The sequence below is a fragment of the Protomyctophum bolini genome (assembly GCF_963924005.1).
Source record: "Protomyctophum bolini genome assembly, chromosome: 2".
Classification (NCBI taxonomy): Eukaryota; Metazoa; Chordata; class Actinopteri; order Myctophiformes; family Myctophidae; genus Protomyctophum; species Protomyctophum bolini.
Window position 1 is genome coordinate 10,988,820 of NC_137863.1, and position 23,083 is coordinate 11,011,902.

Consider the following 23,083-nt stretch of genomic DNA (forward strand, 5'->3'; position numbering starts at 1 on the left):
TTTGTAATAATAATAAAAATGTACAAAGTAACTAGTGACTAAAGTTTTCAAATAAATGTAGTGGAGTAAAAGTACAATAATTGTCTCTGAGTGGTAGTGGAGTAGAAGTAAAAGTATTGGAAATTGGAATTACTCAAGTAAAGTACAAATATCTCAGAATTGTACTTAAGTAAATGTACTTAGTTACTTTCCATCACTGACAATTACTATACATTAAGCACCATATAAAATAAAAGCATGACCAGGGCCATTTATTGTGTGGAAGTACACAGTAGCATTAAATTAACAACTATTGATTGAACAGTTTTTGAGAACAAACATGTGCAAATCAAGATGTGCCACTGAACTTTGTAATGAGGCGGTTTATGCACGGATGTCGACAGACAGTTCTTGCTGACACAGTCTGATGAAGAGTTGCACTTCTGCTTTTCCTTACATAACACACTAATGCAAGAGCATCACAGTCATTGTTGAATATGCGCTTTCGACCACAATTTCCGACCCTATTTGCTGATGTCTTTGCCATAATTCGAAATGCCCGTTTCTTTATTCACTGTTCCTGTTAAAACACTAGTCAGTGTACGTTAGTCTGACATACCAATAATCCGACATATGGGGCCGGTTAACACATTTTGTACATAATACGTCCTGAAACGTCATAAGGATTGGAACCGAGAGGTGCCTTAGACGTCTGTGGACGTCCTAGCGACGTCCAAACGACGCGGGGCGAGATAATAATATTCAGAATAATTACTTTTTTTTGGCATTTCGCTTTTCGCTTGCCGTATGCTAACGCTCTGTGAAACTATTAGCTTGTCATTGACTCCCATGTTAGCGCGGCGGAAAGAATGACTCGTATCTCCTCATCCAGGGCGCTCTCCGTGGTGATGAATGGATCGATATGCTGGCGCTGCGTTTCTGCTCCTCATCCGTCTCTCCCGCAAAATATGAACTCTTTTTGTAGCGTATATAAATATATTAAGATGATCGGAGATTGTGATGGCACTTTGTCAGTCAACTTTTTTAAGAAAGTATTTCCGGTTCATGGCTTTCAAAATGGAAGCGATCACTACTCTGGCGATTACTCCGGCGCAAGCAACGCCTTTATTTTGATGCAGTTCCGGTACTAAATGTGTTAAGAAGACTCACCCGTGGCTCTGACATGCGTTGCCGGTTAAGACACATACGTAGCCGGTTAAGACTCACCTGTGGCTTCCACGTGCGGTTAGGTTTAGGTTCGGTTAGGGGTAGGGTGTCAGACTATAATGTGTCGCATAAACTCTCTTTTTTTTAACCTACAGTTTATTCTACGATTTTGTAACCCGCGGTGCAAATTGCCTAAACTGTAATCCTGGGCGCTACTCTCTCTCTCTCTCTCTGCCAACCTGGAGAGAGCCTCGAACTCTTCAATGCATGTGGAGTGAGCAGGGCGCTTCTTCAGTTTCCTTGGTAGGACATAGCCAGCGCGTGGAAGGAACATGTTATTCCAAACAGGCTCCTTTCTCCTCCGTCAGGCGGCTGACCATTGGGGAGGCACTATTACCAGGATTACTGCATGTTTTTTGTGAGGGTACCCTAGGTCGGAGAACATGCAAACCCCACACAGAAAGGCCCTTTCAATAACCCCACCTAAGGTATTGGCGCTGATGGCGTGGAGGAGAGAACACACCCCCAACGCCCACAGAATCCCCGGCGGGAATCGAACCCGGGACCTTCTAGCTGTGAGCACTACCTACTGCGCCACTGTGCCCTTTTTCTCTAGCTGATCATGTTTTTCTTAAAATGATATACAAGCATCTGTCTGTCTCCCATTTTTGATCACGCCCACCCATGTTATTGTTTGTTTTCTAGAACGCAACAACGACAAACTCAACAGGCTATCCAATCTTAGGCATGATTAAAACAGGGACATAGAGAAAAGCATGGAATAGCTCAGATGGAAATAAGATTACTACAACAAGATGCACTCAGTGGCCTTATAGGCATAAACAGCAATAAAAAAAATAACTGCAACTAAGCAAACTCAAAGACTGGAGGCCATAAAAAAACATTAAAGATCACTGCAAATAAGCAAAGTCAAGGGCTACAACCCTACAAACACAGGCCGCACGTGCACAGTGTGTCACACACACTCGCACACTATAGCAGAGGCATTAAATAAGTGTGAGTCTAGAGCTCCACTATATAGTATTACTGCCTTACTGGGCAAATAACTGGGCTAAGAAGCTCAATAGTAACCTGGGTCAACACAGGGAAAGGTTTAGTCATCAAACACATATTAGAAACACAATGTAATTTATAATTACAGAGCCTAGTCCTTCCATGCGCCAGAAGCATATCTCCCAGCCCTGGCAGAGTTGTTCTGGAGTAGTTCCAACGGATTGTGTGGCCCTGGTTTTGCCCTAGTGAGACTGATTGATGGTAGCTGCCTACTGGGACGTAAGTCGGGACTTGATCACCCCGGCTGGGTCGCCTGAGTGAGAGGTATGATGTTCAAGAGACCCGAAACCCCAATGACCTTGGGATACATCACTGAGGATACGTCCCAGGTGCATCCATGCGATAGTCCTATTTATAGTGACTCATAGGAATAGACGGGTGACAGCCGGAATGTAGACGGCACCCGGGTGAGCAGTATGGGTTAGCACCCCAGCCTGTATCCTCCGTGAGGAGGAAACCCAACAAACCATCGGTGAGGCCTTTAGGAGGGCCATTCAAGCAGCAAGCGGAGCCCGCAACACCACGTTCTTGCTCGGGTGGAGTCTGCGGAACCATTGCCCACCACTCCTGAATGAAGTGTCTGGTGCTGGGACTCTGGTGCAACACACAGGTCCTGGGCCTGGTGAGAGCAGCCGGACTGGACCTGGTGAGACGTAGGAGGGGCCCAGACAGGAGTCAACCCACAGAGCCTATAGTCCTTCCATGCGCCAGAAGCGTACCTCCCAGCCCTGGCAGAGTTGTTCTGGAGTAGTGTGGCCCTGGTTTTGCCCTAGTGGGACTGATTGAGGGTAGCTACTGGGACGTAAGTCGGGACTTGATCACCCCGGCTGGGTCACCTGAGTGAGGGGTATGATGTTCGAGAGATCCGAAACACAGATGACCTTGGGATACATAACTGAGGATACGTCCCAGGTACATCCGTGTGATGTTTTTTTGTTATAATTTATCTTAGCATGCTGCCAATTAATTAATCATGGTGCTAAACTCTGTCCGTCACACCACCAAATACGTATGTCCGTCGGTCCGTTACGCCTTGTGACACGTCACGCCACCATATATGGTCAACGCTCCATATATGACCGTCACTGACATCAGAACATTGACCTCATCAAACCCTAGATAGCCATAAATGGAGAAGACTGGATCATCCCCTAGATCTGCATTAGTGCAGCCACTCCTGGCAGCCGGCGAAAACTAGAGTTCTCAACAGGCTGAAAATTGGGCCCTACCTGGGCCCACATCAAACCCTGTACACTCAAGGCACTGCCTCCACTCAGTCCACTGCCACCCTTATATCTCCATATATGGAGCTGACATGTTCTGACATTCCATATGTTGATTTGACCTCAAGACATGCTCCATATATGGCCAGTACAGAAAATAGCAAATCTACAAGCTCACAACGCATTGTGACACATTGTGAGCTTGAATATTTGTAGATTGTCTACTTTCAAGAAGTCGTTAATGTATGTTTTGTCTTATCAAATAATTGTAGTGGAGTAAAGCAGCTTCCGTGTCGAACGACAACAGTTCTGAGGCAAACTCTAAATGGACAAATCGACTACCAGCGGGACCAGCAAATGCCCGAGCCGGGACCACGGTTCACCCACTGGTGATGAACTCCAGGGTGCTGAGGGTGTTCAGAGAGTCAGGGACCTCTTCAACCTCTCCCTGAGGCGGGGGAAGCTGCCTCAGCTGTGGAAGACATGCTGCATTGTCCTGGTACCCAAGAAATGTGACCCCTCTGCCCCTCACGACTAACTGGCCAGTCACCTTAACATCACAGGCCATGAAGGCCGTCAGGCGGCTTGTACTGCCAACACCTGAAACCTCTGGTGAGACGCCACCTTGACCCCCTCCAGTTTGCGTATTACTAGGCAGACTTGGGAGTTACCTGCTGAACATTCATCTTGACACCAAGGACAACAACGCTTTCAGAATCCCATGTTTTTTTTACTTCTCCAGTGTCTTCAACACCATCCAAAGACACCTGCTAGCAGAGAAGCATGCAGTGACACCCATCGACCACGGTATAGTGGCATGGATCACTTACAGGTTATCTTACAGGTAGACCGTAGCACGTGAGACTGCAGGGTTCTGATGTGTGTGGAGAAATGCATCTTGATGGCAAAGTGCATGGCTTTATGTGACAACTGTAGATACTGGCAGGGCGAGCATTTGCTCATGCCCTGGGCGAGGCCCGGGCAAACGTGTCTGTGATGGGACCTTTATCAATAGGAGGCTCAGGCCGTGGTGGAGGAGCTCACCTTTAGAGGTCGGGGATCGCACAGTGATCACAAGGTGAAATCTAGCGTTTACAGAAACTTTGCGGTGACATTGATGCTAGTTTTCATTTAAATCTAGTACTTACCATCAATGTTTTGTTATGATGAGGCTGATTCTGTAGAAAGACAATCTTGGTGTGATGTTTTCTTTTAGCCAGCAGATGGCAGTCTACTAAAGGAGAAAATAGGCGAAATTAAATTTCCAGAGGAATTTCTACCTTGTCTAGTCTACTAATAGATGCATCTCACCCACTGCCTGAGTGTTAAGTGTTTCTTTTACAAAATAATGATAAACACAAGAACACAACACAAACCTATTTTCAGGAACCCGTTTGTGATTGCAGTAATGCCTTTGTGGAGATATAACAACGGTTTTGTTTTTGACACAGGTATCAGCAGCATTTCACCTGAAACACACATAAGCAAACAAGACAGCATTCAGATGATGATTGATACTGTAGTATTATACCTAAATGGGGGAGCTATAAAAAAAATGCTGGAATCAACATGAACTCAGTCAGCTAGGACACCAGTCTTGAGGAAAGGGACAAACCCTTCAATGTCAACCTGAGTCTTTCATTTATAGTTGATCAACTGCCTATTTTAATAATGTATTCAAGTCCAAAGCACAGTTGATAGGAGGATATATCCTAATTACAGATGGTGCTACCAAATATAGTAACTCAAGAGCTAAATAGGATTACCTCAGTGTGAACTGTGAAATACTATTAACTTATATAAACACTGTTTATCAAGTCTGCACCACTGGAGTTAATTTAAAAGTTTTCCTAGACAAACTCGCTTGAGTAATGTCCACATCAGAGCCATGTCCGCTTGATAAACAATCATTTACAAAATGAACATCTGTCAACTCAATGCAATTGTCATGAATCAACAATCCTGGAAATTTTGATTTGTGGCGCAATCAAGCCCAGGATCCCATAATGTTGAATGTTATGTTAATGATAATCAATAATAATATGTCATTTATTTAAACTGGACAATGATGACCGACAGTAAAGTGAGGTTGGACAGAATGGTGTACATATATTATCTTGGGTCCCAAACTGGTATCAGTCTTGCGACGTTGCAGTTACTGCATGTGGTCAAGTGACGGAACCACCAAGGTGCCCTGATGGCGTGTGTTTTCCATTGCATGTCATCAGTCAGTGTCATAATAACCTGTCTAACATGTCTGTTTCCCCCCTGAAGCCTTGCCCCCGGCAGCAGATCTGGTGATGCTGAAGCAAGGAAACGGCAAGATTATCAACACAGCTTCCATTGCCAGTCTAATAGGTGAGTGATGAGTCCAATCCCTTACCATCTCTCTCTGGAGCCAGTCTGTGTCTACCTCTAATCTCTCCATTTGGCATGGACAGTCAGGCAGGGAGGAGGACAGGATGAGTGAATACATCTCTGCCACTATCTGCCACAGCTATGTGCTCTAGTACACACCACAAGAGAGGCATTTTGTATCAACAGAGTATATCCTATATTGTAGATCAGTTTCCAAACTTAACTGGGTCTTGCCCCATGTCAGCATCTACAAGTAAACTAAAGGGGGGGGGAACAAAAATAAAATAAAGTTCAGAATAGGATTCATGGAGCTTTTGCAGTCTATAGATCCCTCCAACCCCGCATACTGTGTAACAGGAAGTACAATGTGTTGTGATTGCGTCTAGCCTGGGCGGTTTTGCATCATAATAAACATCCCCTCTCAGTGGAGATGTTTGGAGGATGTGGAAGGCAACCTGAGGTCCAACAGGGGAAGGGAGGGTTCCTGTGCATCGGCAAAAACCCGAGCTTGTGCCAGCAGTCTTGTTTGAACAGCGGAAGATGCTTTCAGAGTTTACTGAGAACCTAATGAAAACCTTTATAATTCACGGGGCCAGTGTATAATATTCTACTTCCAACAGGTTACTCCAGAGGTACCGCAACACTTCATCAGCAATATAGTCAAATCGCCAGTAAAGCGCTGTGCCATATGGACCCTGGTCCCAACTGCAAGAGCAATCTGTAAAACAGGGGCATGCTGGTAAATAGAGGCTAGCATTAAACAGTGATCAATTACTGACATTACACACAGTCCTTAAGGAATCTACTTTATTGGTCTGGACATCTGTTATAATATTGTCATAATGTGTAATCAGATGGGACCTGTTCTAGCCAAGTGGAGGCTCAAAAAGGGTTCACAAATGCCCAATTAAAATGCCCAATGACAGCTTCATATCCATCTGCTAAATAGAATGAGTGTCCCACAGCCCCTCTCATCTCATGCATCTTCTGAAGGATGGACAGCATTTCAGTGACTTCTGTGAACATGACTGTAGTTTTATTGCACGTTGATATGTTCATGTTTTGAATTCAGTTTTGATCTTGTTTACAAGATGACCTTTCTACGGTTAAAGGGATTTGCGACTCTCATGGTCAAAGTTATGGCATCTCAGCCGCATGTTAATAGGTATTACAACAGACCGCTCAATGTCTCCCTTCTCAAGTCAGTGTGTATCATTTGAACTCTTTATCTACCCAGAAGAATTCAAAATGTATGGGTGTGCCTGATAAAGAGCATGTTTTTTTTCTCTCACTTAAAATGTGCAATAAGTAGCAGGGTGAATGTTAAAGAGGGCTTTGGAGGAAGCTCTCCCTTTCCTTCTCTGGGGATTACTGCTCTTAAAGACATGGGTGGAAAACATCAATGCAGGTTTATTTGAAGGATGAAGGCATTTTCTGAATGGTATTTTGGAGCCATATCATCAGGTCTCGAGCAAGGATTAGTGCTGTTAGGCTTCTTGAGCTGTGTTTCCTGTCCTGATAAGTCGGATTTCACCTTCAATCTGCGTGTAAGCCCTGGGCTCTGCTCCTCCTCCGAGGCCCTAGCCTACCCTTATTCAACCCAGTCCAAACCCGACCCAGTGCAGACATACCGTACTCTGCCATCACCTTCTAATCACCTTCTACTAACCTCCCCTACACACAGACACTTGTTTTTTTGTGGCTTTCGCCATTATTGTATATGTTTTTATAGAGGGATAGACAGTAGGCTGACAGGAAATTGGGAGAGAGATGGGGGGGGGGGGGGGGTGACATGCAGTAAAGGCAGTCGGGATCGGGAGTCGAACCCGCGGCACACTGACAGACTGGATTACCAGCCAAGGTGCCTGGACCGCTGAGCCACGGCCCAGGCCCGACACAATAAACATACACTTTAAAGTTTCAACACAACCGTACACCATACTACCACGCTTTGCCCTCATAGTGCCACAACATAGCAGGTCGTCTATTTCTGTCTATCAACCACTTAAGCCCACTTCATCGTATGACGAATAGCGAAAATACATGCTTGACACATTGTGAGCTTGTAGATCTGCTATTTCCTTATTAACTTATTTTTTTGTGAGTGCAAAATGTCAGAATAGTGTTTGTTCAGTAAAAGGGGTCTCTCTGTTTCTCCAGCTCTTTAGTAAACGGGATATGCATTTTCAGGTCAGGATACCAATGTGATCCAATCAGAAGAAAAGATAACCCCGCAAAAAAAGAAAAGATATATAGACTACTGTATAAATGACTAAAACAACAGCATTTCAAACAAAAATATCATTTACACTGCCTTTAATTCTTCACCATCCTGTTCATTGGCTGTTTTCCTGCGTTCATGTGAGCAATCTGCAGGATGCTCCAGCCTACCTCCCCAGGATCCATCCCTGCCTCTCTGCAGCTGGCTGGTATTCATCATCCCAGCCTCTCTCTAAAGTCATTTGGCAGTCAGATCGCCGGGTGATGGGGTTAACTACTAAAGTTGTATGTAACTTGGAGCCTTCATTGTGATGATTAATCAACCAGCGGAAAATGAGCCCCTGTCCCAGCATCCCATGCAGCGTGCAGCATCTGTGATGGTCAAGGCAAACAAATGGCGCCTTGCCTTTGTTGCTGAGGACGGCGCATAACTGGACATTACAAGCAATTAATTTTACAAGGCTCCATCCACATGAGTCCCCAGCAGCTAATGGAGATACTTTTATGCAGTATCCACTAGAAACCAGAAGAGCCTTGAATTTAAATATCGGCTGCCGCACTTTCTTCAAGAAAGAACACATTTTAGTTTTGTTTCTATTCTGGCTGATAGAATGACCTTTTTGTAAAACCAGGGGAAAAAATCACACCCTTGTGAAGTGAGGGGCTCTCTCTTATCATACATCATCTCATTCCGGCCAATCACAATTTGCGTCCTCACCTTCGTCTTCAATGTTTGTGTTTACACAAACACTCAAAGCTGGCCATTCATTGTCAATGGCATTCAATGTTTGTGTTAAGACAATGTTTGTGTTTACACTAAGCCTCATAGCTGGACATAGGAGGGGCTAGCACCACTCAAAATGAATAATTACAACTTGTGAGTTCTAAATAAAAACAACAGGACATTATTAGACAATGTTATCTGAATGAAATAGTGTGATAATGAGTGTTTCTCCCACTCTGTGTGCATTGCTCTGTCCCCAGAAGCACCAATACGTCCAAGGCTGGAGTTGTCAAAAGTACACAATTCTGAGAGCTGAATGGCTTGACAGAGCACATCACCTGCATCTCACATTTGAGTGTTTTCTATATCGGTATAAGCGTCAACTTCTCATACTTTTGCCGAAATGTACCAGTCCATGTTCGAGTGTTGTCAAATGTGCTTGTGTGTTGTAAGTAACGAATTGAGAGCTGCCAACAAAGTAGTGATTAGTGTATTTGCTTTCAAATGAAGAGCCCCATTTGAGAATGATGCACTAATTTAAGTACTCAAACAATGCATCAGTGCTTAATTAGATGACGTCTTGAGGGATGAATCAACCAAACACTTGTACTAATTGTTCTATTCAATTAGTGAATCAAATTAGCATCCTCACTCCAAGTGTCGCCACAACAATAGCGCCTTGTTTGTATCTATTTGTCTGTGAAGCTGAGCAGCAGGAAGAAAAAGGAAGAACAGAGGCAGGGCTGTGTGTGTCTGTGTTAAGTGGAGCATCCCTTAGCCCCAGCCGTCCCTGAGCAAATCCATCCGGTGGCGCGGGTTGAGCCGGGCCCAGTCACAGCCCCAGAACAAAGCGCCCGTTCACGCGCCACGCTCCGCCTTATTTATCGCCAGCTTGTTTGCTAATTTTAATTTGCAAAGAAGCAATCCCCCCCTCCTCCCGCTAACTGGGTGTCTCAATGGGCTGCTGATTTCTTTGAAGTGACAGTCGGTAAATATGCATAAAAAAGGGACACAATTAGTGCTCGCGAGGTTGACTGCAGCCTGATTCCATTGGCAACTTTAGCCGCAGCGGTGATAAGCTGCATTATCTAGAAAATTGGCTGAGGGAAAACAGCACCCCTGATTGCCAGGAAAGGTTCCAGATAACAGGGCAGCTGAAGAGAAATATAATTGAGGTGGAATATGTTAACCAAGGTGTCACATGCTCCTTGGAAGTGCTAATTTAGCCAAATGTTGGAATTCCATATCAAGGCAAAGGACTACAACGGTGGAAGATGATTCAGGCCTCACGGCTTTTAGTCACTGTCACATCAATTGTGCAGAAAGTCATAAGGCGTCTCTAAATTAGACAACGGTATGTTCTATGTTGACATGTTTATTCAAATGATGGGCCTGTGATACATTTATTAAGTGGAAAGAACAGCATTGGTTATGATTGACTCATGTTGACATTGAGCTATTAGACAATGTCGCCAGAGCTTGAGGGATGCAGTAACAAATGCAGTATACCTGTAGTGTAGGCACTGCTCAAGACACGGTTTCTCAGCATCAAAGAAGCTCAACTATATTTCAGTCTGAGATCACTGTATGACTGTCAGGGAAATATAATAAGTGCTTAACCATCAGCTCTAAGCAAATTACACTAGATTTCTACTTATACCCGTTGGCACTTCCTGAGACGTGCCAGTCATTAAAGGTGCCAATCCCACTGTAAATATCATCACTACTGCCACACAGATGCCTTTTTCTTCAAGACATAATTGGGTATATTTTTGTCACCAACGTGGTGGCTCTAAAACAACACTGCCACTCATGTCTTTGAAGTGTGATGCCTTCTGATTTTGTCCTGTTGTTTTTTTTTCCTCCACTCTCCATCTCTGTCTCCCCTTCTCTCGCTTCCTGTCTAGCTTTTCAGGGGGACTGTTGACACCCCTCTCATCCACTCGGAGAGTCTGAGTCCTCTGGTGCAGTGCTGGCTGTCAGATATCCCTGCTGGTAGACTGGCTCAAGTGACAGACTTGCGAGCTGCAGTGGTCTACTTGGCATCTGATGCCTCTGACTACATGACAGGGCATAACTTAGTCATAGAGGGTGGGCAAAGTCTGTGGTAGAGAGAGCCGAGTGGAAGGGGACGACGGACTGTGGTACTACTCTCTTGGGGATTGGCAGCACCCATATTCTGTCCCTTCAGAACAGGTACAGTACAATACAGTCACACCGGGAAGTCTCTAGAACCTTCTGAAAACCATAGTTTTATATGAAGGTCTTTTCATATCATCAGCTTTTGTGCTGTTTCCCTTTTCCATTCATGTAGTTACATTGATGTTAATTGATTTTCCCCCCCATATGGCTGTATTTGATCTTGCTATTGTAAAGCATTATAATATCTCATTGTAAATCAAGTTCACCATCATTATCACTGTTGAAGGAATGCACTGGCTTTCTACTGTCTGGTGCATCTAGGTTTGGCAGCAATTTTCCCGTGGGACCAGTGTTTATTTGGTTTGTATCGTGATACCGTTTTATGAAACTGTGAACTCTGCCAATCTTGCTATTACATGATGTTAATTCCATTAAAGACTTGATCATCCAGGCCTTTAAAGGCATCCAGTTTGTTCTGTCAAGATGGTGCCCTGACATCTGTTTTCTCCCACCACACTTTATACAGTAGGTTTTAATAGAAAATTATTCTGCTACTATGGTTATGTCTGTTGTATTGTACTGTATGTGCACCTTATTTCCTGCCATCCTTTATGTAATATGCTGTATAGATTACTTTGTATTTCATTTTACTTGCATGCAGTCCAATATCAAGGAATTGTTGATAAAAAACGGAATAAAGATAATGTTACAAAGATAACTATTCTTTTATACAGATATCACTGATTATCCTAAGCCAGCACTGAAACCACCAGTGCAGAGTGTACTTGAAGAGGAATTTGTCTTCCATGTTTTGATACACATTATGAGGGCCTTTACATTCTGGTTAAATTTACAACTGAAATAAACTGGTTATCAGAGCTAAGCTGTATTATTGTGTTTGTGATGAATGGTGAAACGTATGGCACTTTAATGATGTACAGTGACACAGAAAATCCTGTAATGTCAAAAGCACACCAAGAACCTAGACTGATTTATGCTTTGGCAACAAAGGGTCGAAAGACATCACACGACCAAAAAAGCCCAAAAAGTAAACATGAAGAAAATTTTATTTCTTCATTATTTCTATTATTATTATTATTATTTATGTTGAGCGACACATAACTCCCAAGCATAAATCAAGCTTCATTCAGGCAGCGACTCCAAACAGTAAGGATAATGAATCTATTGTATGATACAGTAGGTGTGCACTTGCAGAGTAAAATCTCCAGCGTTAACCCAGAGACAGTAATGGAACCAATTGGGACCATACGGGTTTCCATTTGTACACTTGAAGCTACTGTGTATATCCACACTAAAGCAGGGTGACAATGAGATGTATGATACACTATCTGCACACTCCTGTGTGCTGCTCTAGGTCTCGTGGTTCGGCACCACATTAACCTGCTCTGTCCTGAGATCAGATTCTAAAAATGTCTGTTTGAAAATGACAGTTTTCTAAAAAAAAAAAAAAAAAGCTATGTTTCTATGACAGTCGTTCTTCGATTTTTCAAAAATAGCAGACCTACAAGCTCGTAGCGCGCCACTCGGTGGCGCGCTATGAGCTTGTAGATCTGCTATTTTTAAATAGCTAAAGCATAACGTAATGCTAACACCAAAAGGGGTTCCCGCCTAAAATGGGTTAACCTGCTCTGTCCAGCACTTTCTCCACCATGACCATTCCAATTGGTTTCCCAAGTGGTGCTCACAGGCACCATATTAATTGCTCACAGTACTGTTTGTGTGCTGAAAAACAATACTTAAAGTAGAGGTTAGGCGAGGACGTGACCTCAGTCACTGCAATTATGCCAGAGGAGCGGCCAATTAGCACTTTCTGCACAACGAGACAGTGCTGGTGTTTATATGTGAGCAACCTCAACTTCTCACTGTTAGTGACCGCACTCTAATTTACATAATTGGGGATTGGTCATTAATGGGGATGGGGAGTGAGAGGATCCCATTAAGATATGGTGAGAGATCTGATCATCCCCTCTACTCTGTGCTATTTATCTGCAGCTGTTGAAAGACAGTTGCTGTAGTTAGTAGATATTATTGGGATTCTTATTCTTAGATTTGTTTTTTCTCCCCCAGTGCAATATCACACTATTCCAGCATTTGTAGAGCAAGATTACACTGAATTTATTAATTGGGCCATTTGGAAAGTGTTTCCATGTTTGACCACTAAGGGGCAGTCTAAAAGCAGGCAGCTAATGCTAAGGACAAAGTTATAACAAGAGGTTATCAAACACATTATTTGCCATTATCTGGGGGCAATAACAATGGGCTCTGCTTTATGTATATGTGGGGAGATTATGATTAAAAAGGACACCTCTCCAATTCTAGTATGCAAACAGCTGGACATGGAAGACGATCAGAATGAATTCATAAAGAAATAATGAATAAATACAAATGTACATTAAATTAAATGTGGTTTGATAGTGGATGGTTACATTTCCAGAGTATGAAAAATGTAATTATGTCCATCTGTTACCATTGCTTGCCAAGGGATGATTGGAATACCTGAGAGTTCAGTCATTGTAATGCAAATCTACAACCATACTGGTTGATATTTTGAAGCGCAGTGACCATTTGTATCTACATGTACACAGGCTGAATCTTGACTGAAGATAAACATACTTCTATTAACATTAACAAACTCTACTAATACCCATATTAAGTTTTATTGAGGAAAAGTTTAACCATAACACTATTTAAACATTAAATTACACCACATTGTCAAAGTGTGGAACAAAATCGTACTTTTTGTGGATTTGTTTTTCATACTTAACACAAGGGAAAGTTTGTAAATCAGAGTGCTTCTATTGCAAATCAAGCTAATTATTAGATATTTCATGTCACTTAAACTGATATGTTTTGTTGTCACAATGCATTGCAGTGATCTAAAACGCCCTCTTGGTTTCCCTCCAAACTACAGCCAGAAGAGATGTATTTTGAGCTGGAAAAATGTGATCTCTCGTCAGACCCTATGCTATGGCTTGCTTCATGAGGTGTAAGTGATCTTGAATCTATTATTTATGACCTCCTTTTGCTGCAATTACACTCAAGAGTGAGGGCGCTGTGTACATGCCACTATTGTGCGAAACAGTTTTCCAGAAAATGAAAATGCCCCCCCCCCCCCCCCCCCCCAGACAAGTAAGAGCAATACTGGACAAGACAAGATGTGGTGCTACGCAGGCTATGTCTAGATGACAGAGGACCCTGGGGTTTATGGATGACATATTAACATTTGACAATATCGATACACTTTTACTGATGGATTACGGTTATGGCATCCTGTTACATGGCCACTCAGTGAGACGTTTGACGATGAAATGTTAGCCCCTATGATTTGAGTTGAGCCCTCTGATACTATCGCCAGAGTTGGGACTATGCAACAGCAAAGCAGAAACATCACCATTTAACCACTTTAACACTGGCATCCCAAGTTCATGGGCATGTCAATTTACAAACATTGAAAATAGCGGATCTACAAGCTTACAATATGATGCTTGTAGATCGTCTATTTTCAAAAAATCACACCTGTGTGAAATGAGCAGTACTACTGTACTGTACTATGCTCTGTACTGGATTTGGATTAATCCACTTTGTGCCACTTTACTCTGTACTGTACTCTACTGGCCACTTTAAGTGTTGCAACTGTCCGTGATCAGACACGTACATATATGTACACATACACACACATAGCTCCGTAATGGAGCGGAGGCGGAGGTCAATAATTTCTTTATGGTTAAGTGGTCACCAGTAAGTGTTCCAGTGACGTTTAGTATTGCTGTGTCCTCCAACTGCAGTGACCTAATGCAGGATTTACTCTTTGGCATTATTTCTGTTGCTAAACTGGTGAAAAGCTAATGAGAATCATGCCCATCACAACTCTCAGGTCCATTCATTGTTCACACAACGGTATAGCCTAATAAGAAATAGGTTAAAAGCTCTTATTTGGTTGCCAATATCAGAAGGCCATTGTACCCAAAGCTCAGTTGGTTTCAGTCTTTGATCAAGAATTCCAACAGACTTGTCATTTTTGGGACCTTGAAATACTGGTCATTTCATATTAGGACCATGAAAATAAACGATCCATTACGTAAATATAATTGAAATTGGTTGGCTTTTACTTTCCCCCCCTAAATATTTGACATTTTGGTCATAGTGGTCACACTCACACTGAATGAGTGATTTGTCATGTGTACTCATGCATGTTTGTGTAGTGGTCGTGATCAGTTGAATTGCAGAGGATAGCCTACTGTATGGAGCAGGTATCATTATCTACCATTGTTTGTCATCTCATGTGTTATTCATTGAATACCAGTTTTGCTATTTGCTCTACACATGCTACCTGCTGACTTTACAGCTGCTGTGTGCTTTCAGAAAGCTGTATTACCAACAAATAAAACTGTGCCGATTTTGTCAAACTGTGTTATGATATTGTATGGCATTTGAATGCAAGCCTTGTGCCAAACCAGAGGCACATACAGTCATGTATTATTAAACAAGCAACATTTTACACTTACTGTAGTTTTTGTATGTTGTACTTCAGTCCTTCTGTTTTACATTATTTGATTTAAAAAATAATTTGATCACAAAATCAAATCTACCTTGTCTTAATATTTCAATGTTGACTGCGATTGCAATGTGTTCCAACAATCTCAATCAACGTTAATACTGAATTAGCATTGTAAGGTTTGTTTGTGGTTTACTCTTCATATGATTAATTCTGGTACAGTATGAATACATTTATTGTTAACTTACCCGACTTAAAGTATAATTAAATAATGTTTTTTATTGATGTCTCCTCTGACATCTCAAGAGATGTCTCAAAAGCAATTCAAATGTCCTCAACCTGTATCCACACTGCCAATTTATAAGGCTTTTATTCAACATTAATACTGAGCCAGGGAAACACTGCACTCTGAGTTCTCTAATTACAATGCAGCTAATGTATTATTTCCTCCCCATGTGGGATTACTTTCATCTTTTCCATTAAGATGCACATTTTGTTTGGATACTCAAATTACAAACCCCATATTAAATCTGACTGTGCAAAAGGCATTGATCATAACCCCGATAGCTGCACTCCAACTTTGATTTAATTTGCACTTCCATTAATATCTATGAGACGTCCGATTGTCGTCTTGGGCATATTGATGGCATTGTAAGCCCTGCCTTCATATAATGTTCCCCAGCGGCAATGAGGAAATGTTACAGAGAATTAGGCCGAGGAGCAGGCTCAGTGGAACTGGCACTGCACTCGGAAATTCATTACCCTAATAAATAGAGGGAAATAAGCGAGAATCTTAAGAGAAATTTCTCCCCCACCACACTCCCTCGCTTGTCCACAAAAAGCCTCGACATTGGCTTGAGAGTGGACGTCTCAAACTTGTGCACTTCTCATTACTGCTGCCTGTGCACCGAAGGGTCTTCTCAGGACCATGATATGTCTTTAAAAAGGGCCTGATTCAATAGAAAAGAAATCACTTACTACCTCTCAATCATAATGCCGTAGGCCCACTGAGCTATTTGGATATACATGGCTGCATCTCAGAAGTGCTCACTTTGATTATTACATTAATGAGAATTCACTCTGGAAAATCTTCATTAGAAAAAAGGTACAGCTTTATGGACATCATTTCAATAGAATATACAGTACAATACAACGGATCACACTCCAGTCGTAAATTGGGCCTGACATTGCTGGCTTACAAAAGGCATCAAGCTAGATAAGATGCTGATTTCTTATGTTGATTAATGAAGCACCAAGTCAGTGTGTGTGTGTGTGCTCACTGTGCTGTTCTCCTCCGTTGTTGAAGTCTTGACACATTGTTTCCTATAGGGAAAACACTACTGGAGCCAAGAGACATGAGTTATGGTGTAATTAATGCAATCATGAAGATGAAAATAGCTGTTGTTCTATCTGGAAAATCAGTGTAGGATTCTATGTGAGGTTCTGTTCAGCAGGCTAACTTACCACACCAGAGGCACCACAGACCTTGCTGTTCTTTGAGGCCCTTTTGAAGGCTTGTCATTGTATCCTACAGTTAGCAATGACTGAAACAAACAAATTGTATTTAATGGCTTAAGTCCAGTATGACAGCTTTTACTCTAGATGTATGCTGTTCAGTGAGTGGAACAATTCCCCCTTTTGTTTTCGAGGAGGGAATCCATTTCTCTTATGATTCTGCCACAATGATTCATTTGCAGGTCATTAAAAAACTCGTCTTTTCAAAGCATTAAGGCTGCTCAGGTGGCGAATCCTGTGCAGGGAGACACGTCGTAAATAAAGGCAGCTACATTTCAAATGCCATAAATAGGGGACACCTAAGGACCTTGCATGATTGGAGACATCTAATCATTTAATTTATGCGTGTCTAAAGGAGCCCTCATTAACATTCAAGTAGCACTCATCTGTCTAGCTAGCAGGATCATTCCAAAGACTGCATCAGTCTCAGATGGAACATATCTATTTGGGTTACCCAGGACGACTACACACTCAGCAAGCACCCTCACTCTCCTCAATGTCATGGCAGACAATGCATATAACTCTCGCAAGTTGCAGCATGTGATTTGTGACCCAGTGATTGTGTTGCCATTAATGTGGAGAACCTTTGACAAAGTTAAAGTCATATTTTTTCTAGGTCGCAGTATAGTATTGTCACATTCACACACGACTGTGCTTCAGCAAATCAATTAACCTTTTCCCAAACTCCTCCTCCCATACAAGATTAATCGTATTCATAGACAGTCGTCAAACAAAATGGACTCCACTAGTCTTTTGATGAAGACAAGTGAAGACTGTGATGTTTATTTGTAGAGACCGTCTGAGGGCAGTGTTACTGCTGTGACACTGTAAGACACACCTCAGTATCTGCAAAGCCTTATGCATGACAGAAACTCAATAATAATTGGCATGGATTGCTTTTGACACATGCTGGTTGCTGACAGCTGCTTTGTTCTGTGGTCAGATTCCATATTTAACACATCAAAGCGTCAGGGTGCTACACACTCCACCATGGACCGATAGAAAGCCTGACACTTCTCTGTTAACAGAACAGTTGGCCTCTCTCTAGTGGGTGGAGAATAAAGTGGAGCTGTGCCATTTCTTTTTTTGAACAAACATTGAAGACAAAAGTGTGTAAACACAAACATTGAAGACAGAAATGAGGACACAAATTGTGATTGGCCAGAATGAGATGATGTATGATGACGTATGATGATAAGAGCGCCGCTCACTTCACACAGGTGTGATTTGTTGAGGGGCGCTAGCTTTTGCATATACAGCTTTTGTCCCTACACGTCTCATATTTGCCTTATCAATGAAAGGAGAAATTAGGTCATATGTGCCTCAAATATGATGTCAATTTGTGGCAACACAAACATTAAATGCCATTGACAATGAAGGGAATATTTACGTCATATGTAGACGAGCAAATCGGCTAACCAATGACATAAATTCAGTTGTTCTTGAGATGATGTAGGATGTATAATGATAAGAGCGCCCCTCACTTCACACAGGTGTGATTTTACTTTATTGTTCTATGCATGATGGTCTCAAGTTGAACAAACATTAGTTAAAATTCAGATTAAATTTGATTAAATATGTCATATTCTTTAACTGTAAATACGGTCAGCTAAGTACTAAATGTCAAAATGTCAGCAAAAGCATATTTAAAACAGTTTTCTGTGTGCAAGTTGGATAGTTGCACCAACAGATTTGCAGAGGTGGAAAGCCAACGGGGGAGAAGTAATGATTTACCCTTCATCAACACAGGCCTAGGAAAAGCAAGGCAGGGATTGATCTGCAGCTAATGCAGTTCTCATTAGCTCTTGGTTTGAATTCAGCCAAACAGATACTTAAGAGAACCTGGCATTATAGGACAGTATGGTAGGTTCCTTCATCAACCATGGGAACCTGTTCTCCCCCACTGTCTAAGGCAAGGCAACGCAAGGAAGGGGCCGTTTAATGACTCCAAGTTAAACACCACATTTAGAGCGATGTGCAAGGGGAGAGAGCCATGCTCCTTTTCTGTAGGCAGTATCCAGCATTTTGATGTCTCTAACAAGAACACAATAAATTGTTCCTCATTATTCAGTAATTAACTCCAATGCGCCGGGTCCCCATCCCCCTGTGCCACGCTCTAAATCACCCCCTCCTCTCCTCTTCTCCTCCTGCTACACGGCTCTTTAATTTCCTCTATGCTGTGGGGGGTGGGGGGGGTAGGTGGGGTGTTGGTGTGTGGGGGGCACCCAGAGCTTGATGCACTCCATCATCCCCTGCCACGTTTGCCACCCTCCTCTCACCCTTCCACCTCAAACACTCTAGCCACCTCCTCCTCCATCCCCATGACAGACCCCCCTCTCACACACACAACCCCATCTCCTCAAATAATGTGTGTTTGCTTATACTAGGACAGTGGGACACCACCTGGTTGAGGGAAGGAGAGGTCAGCCATCCTGGGAAAATGGGCGCCTGGTCACATGGTAGGATTGGTGACGAGTAGATATAGCGCTCACTCCCTACAATCCTCTCAAGGCATCATCACTAGCCGCCTCCAGCCCCGGCCGCTCGGCTGTACGTGGGGCTTCCCCTTCCTCCTCCGCTCTTAATTGTTAAAATGAGGTCGTTAATTGGAGGCTGAGTCAAATCACCTGTCATTTCAGCTGGGAATCATCGCCTGATTGAAAGGTATCATAAAATTGTGCCCAGGGCCTGGTTAGCGATGCCTGCTGGGAGCTCCCTTTGTGCCATGGCAGTCTCAGCCCATGGGCACGCTCAGCTCCGTCTACTTTCTCCACTGGAGATTGGGCGGGTAGTCTTGAGTGACACACATCCACACTCGTGGCCCAAATATAGATTCAAGAGAGTCAGTGGTGTCAGGCTCAATTCCAGGAGGATGTTGTGGGGAGTGTTGGTTTCTACTGTACCATTAACGCCCCTGACCTAATTGAGTGTGATGTTCACACACACACACACACACACACACACACACATCACTTCTCTATACGAGAGGAAGGTCAAGTTCATTTGAGGGGGTAATTGTGAAATCGGCATGTAAACTAGGACGATAGAACAAATGAAAAAATTGAGGACAGATGACAAAAATGCTCAATAGAATTTTAATGGGTTTCGACAAGTACTGCTGACATCAACTGCATTCACTATATCTATAACTATATCAAGGCAGTCCAGTATTAGGCTGCAAGAAAACCTAATGCTACTGACCAATAGCCAGGTATTGAGTTTTGAGATACATGCCATCATTTTGTGATACTGCAAATATTATTGAACGTGCAGCACACTACTGTATCGTGTGTACAGAAGCTGGAAAAAGGGAGTACAAGTCTGAAGAGCTTGTGCATCAAAAATCTGAAGTTACATCAAGCTAATGCACAAAAACATTCCTCACTTCCTGACGGCTACACTGCAAAACTTCAAGGTACAGCAGCAGCAGCAGCAGCACTCTGCCTGATCTGCTTAAAAATGCTCCATTTGCTTAGGAAAATCACAGTGAATATGTGTGGCAATATTAACACAGAAAGACCATTAGAAAAACAAGCCTAAATTATTCTGAAGGCACAGTGCTACATAAAGCATTGGGACCCCATCTCCTCACGGACTTAATCTTGAGGAACACTACATAAGATGCTGACAAACCCGCTGTTTGAAATAAAAACCCTCTAAACACATGGCATTAATATTTAATGGTGCTGCTTCCTCGGGAGGCCACTCTGGGCTGCAGCACTGTGTCTGAGGGGAGATGGTATTAGTGCTGTGTGCTCTAGAGGAAGAACTGCTTCACACTAATGAAGCGATCAGAGCCTTAACTCCAAATAAAGCTCATATCCGATTAGTGAGCAGAGACACATGTAAACACGGTGAAGCAGCGCACGATAAGATCACTTCGATAATGTGAGGCGCACATCAGAAAACACAGCCACATATACTGGTGTGCGCTATGTTGCACAGATGGGATAGATTTTGTATTTAAGCATTGAAATACTACGGCTACTATTCTTTTTTACCCTTCTACACAAGTGGTTTGAGTTAAGCTGTGAACAGACGACTAGTGTGCATGCTAATGGCTTAGCGGTATCCTCCAAGCGGCCATTTGCAGAGCATGCATGTGCTGTGCTGTGGTGAAAGCCACCTGACCTTGTCCAGCCCCTCTAGACCAGGATGGGACGCCGTTTGAACCTTGCCAGTAAAGGACAGGCCATTTGGATGTTATTAAAAAACATTAGAGTTCCTGAAGCCTGCGCTACTCCCAGAGCCATCAGGTAATTTGAATGGGTTCCAGCGGATTTAAGACGTGCAGATGTTTTCGCTTTAAAACTGGCATCTGTTTAGGTAGACGCACTTTATGTTTGAAAAACCACAAAGGGCCTCCAATAGATTTTATGGAGCAGTATTAGCCAGAGCAGTCAGCTTTGTAATTGTGCCCGCTGTAGGTAATGGGCAAATTGGTCACAAGCAGTGTTCCCTGTAGATGTAACCTGAAACATACAATTTCAAACAGCATGCTCAATATCTATTGCATGTAACTGTCTGTACAACACTGGCTGGGTGCATGCCCTGCTTTCACCATGGTAAAATTGTGCCTGAATTCTATTTAATCAGAAGAAAAGGACAATCAGTAGTGTATTAGTCAGTGCATATTAGTACAGCAGCAGCAGCACTGCTTACTACTGGGTAATAAAATGTTTATGTCATCCTGATGACTTAGTATATTTAGCTATTAATAATAGTATGGAAAGTAAACAGTAATCAACATCAATATACCGGTAAAGGAAGTTCTCTTTGGGATTTCAATGCTAAAATGCGTTTCAATACAATGCACGTACTGTTCTTAACTTACTGTAATTCAGAGATATTTCGTGAAAATGGATCCTATTTGATTAAAGGTTTAAATCAGTCCTACTCGACACGCGGCCGTGGGCCCCCCTGTTTAATGTACCTGAGGTCCATCATGGTCATACCAATAAAACACATAATTAGTTATTTTCATTGTTTTGAACACGATTGTATGTATTGAGAAAGTGATATGGCCTGATGTCAGTTGAGTATTAACCACTTACGGTACTTATTTATTCAGCTGTGATGATCTGGCCATTATATGTTCTCCTCCCATTGTGAATGAAACCTCATTTTGTAACTTCATCATTAATCACAATGTTTTTGTTCATTGAGGTTTGGAATGAGTGTTTCCTTAATTTGTAGACTAGTCGTGTAGTCTGTTTCTTTTTTGTAAAAATATTACTGACAATTATAGCTTGCGGCCCTTGGACTTTTGGAATTTTGCTGAGTGGCCCCTGAGCCATCTTAAGTTGAGTAGCCCTGGTTTAAATGAATTACAATTTAGATTTAATGTATTTAGAGTAGTTCATTTGGTCCCTAAAATTGCACTGCTTAATATCAGCAGTGCAAACTACTTCTGAATCAAGACTATAATGAAACACCAAAAAGTGTCATCTGGATTATAACATTTGGTCTGCCACACAGCTTCTGTTAGAAAGCATAGCGAGTGGAACTTCTGGTATGTTTTTGTGGCATTACAAACACAATTTTAATGCTACAACAAAGCTGTTTCCAATGAAAGCTAGAATCCCTTGTTATTATCCAGTACTTCACGTGTGTTGGCTTGGTGTGCTGAAGTGTTACCACCACTACCACTAAACGGTGGACAACTTAATCATAAAAGCTCTCAGTGCATCGAACCACTGAAGCATGACGGCCTCCTTGTTTGTATAACAAGATTACGCTCTCAGTCTTCATATCTAATAGTAGAAAACAAATGTTTAGCAAGAGCATGTAATATGGCAACACTCTGCTGTACTTGCTGTGTGCCTCTCCTCACACAGGCTGACCCAGGGACGTAGATGATTCTCTACTTGATGTTGCCCTGTGTACAGTTCTCTCAGTGACATACCAAGCATACTCTGGTGTCCATTTCCCATTATGTGACAAGGACCTATTACAGATTGAAGTGATCCAAATCGTGAGTTGCCACTTGAGAGAACTGTCTTCGGGAACAGAGGTCAAGGGGGGCCACAAGGACGAGTGTCCTACACATGCCATCACCAACTGCTCCTGTCTTTGCAATGGCACTTGAACTTAAATAGGCACATGCAACAGGGGACAGAGCTTCAAGATTCTTTCTTTTTCTCATACTTCAGAAACATTCATCAG

The 23,083-nt window shown here is 42.6% G+C and overlaps 1 protein-coding gene across 1 annotated transcript; it reads left to right on the forward strand.

Moving 5' to 3' along the window:
- Positions 1 to 3,768: 3,768 nt before the first annotated feature.
- Positions 3,769 to 10,856, forward strand: LOC308326659 (uncharacterized protein; the record flags this gene model as incomplete). The annotated part of the gene is given in 8 exon segments (XM_080779637.1): positions 3,769 to 3,917; positions 4,967 to 5,027; positions 5,031 to 5,076; positions 5,718 to 5,801; positions 6,422 to 6,521; positions 9,006 to 9,046; positions 9,049 to 9,074; positions 10,653 to 10,856. Coding segments are annotated over 8 exon segments (711 nt in total).
- Between the last annotated feature and the right edge of the window lie 12,227 nt (positions 10,857 to 23,083).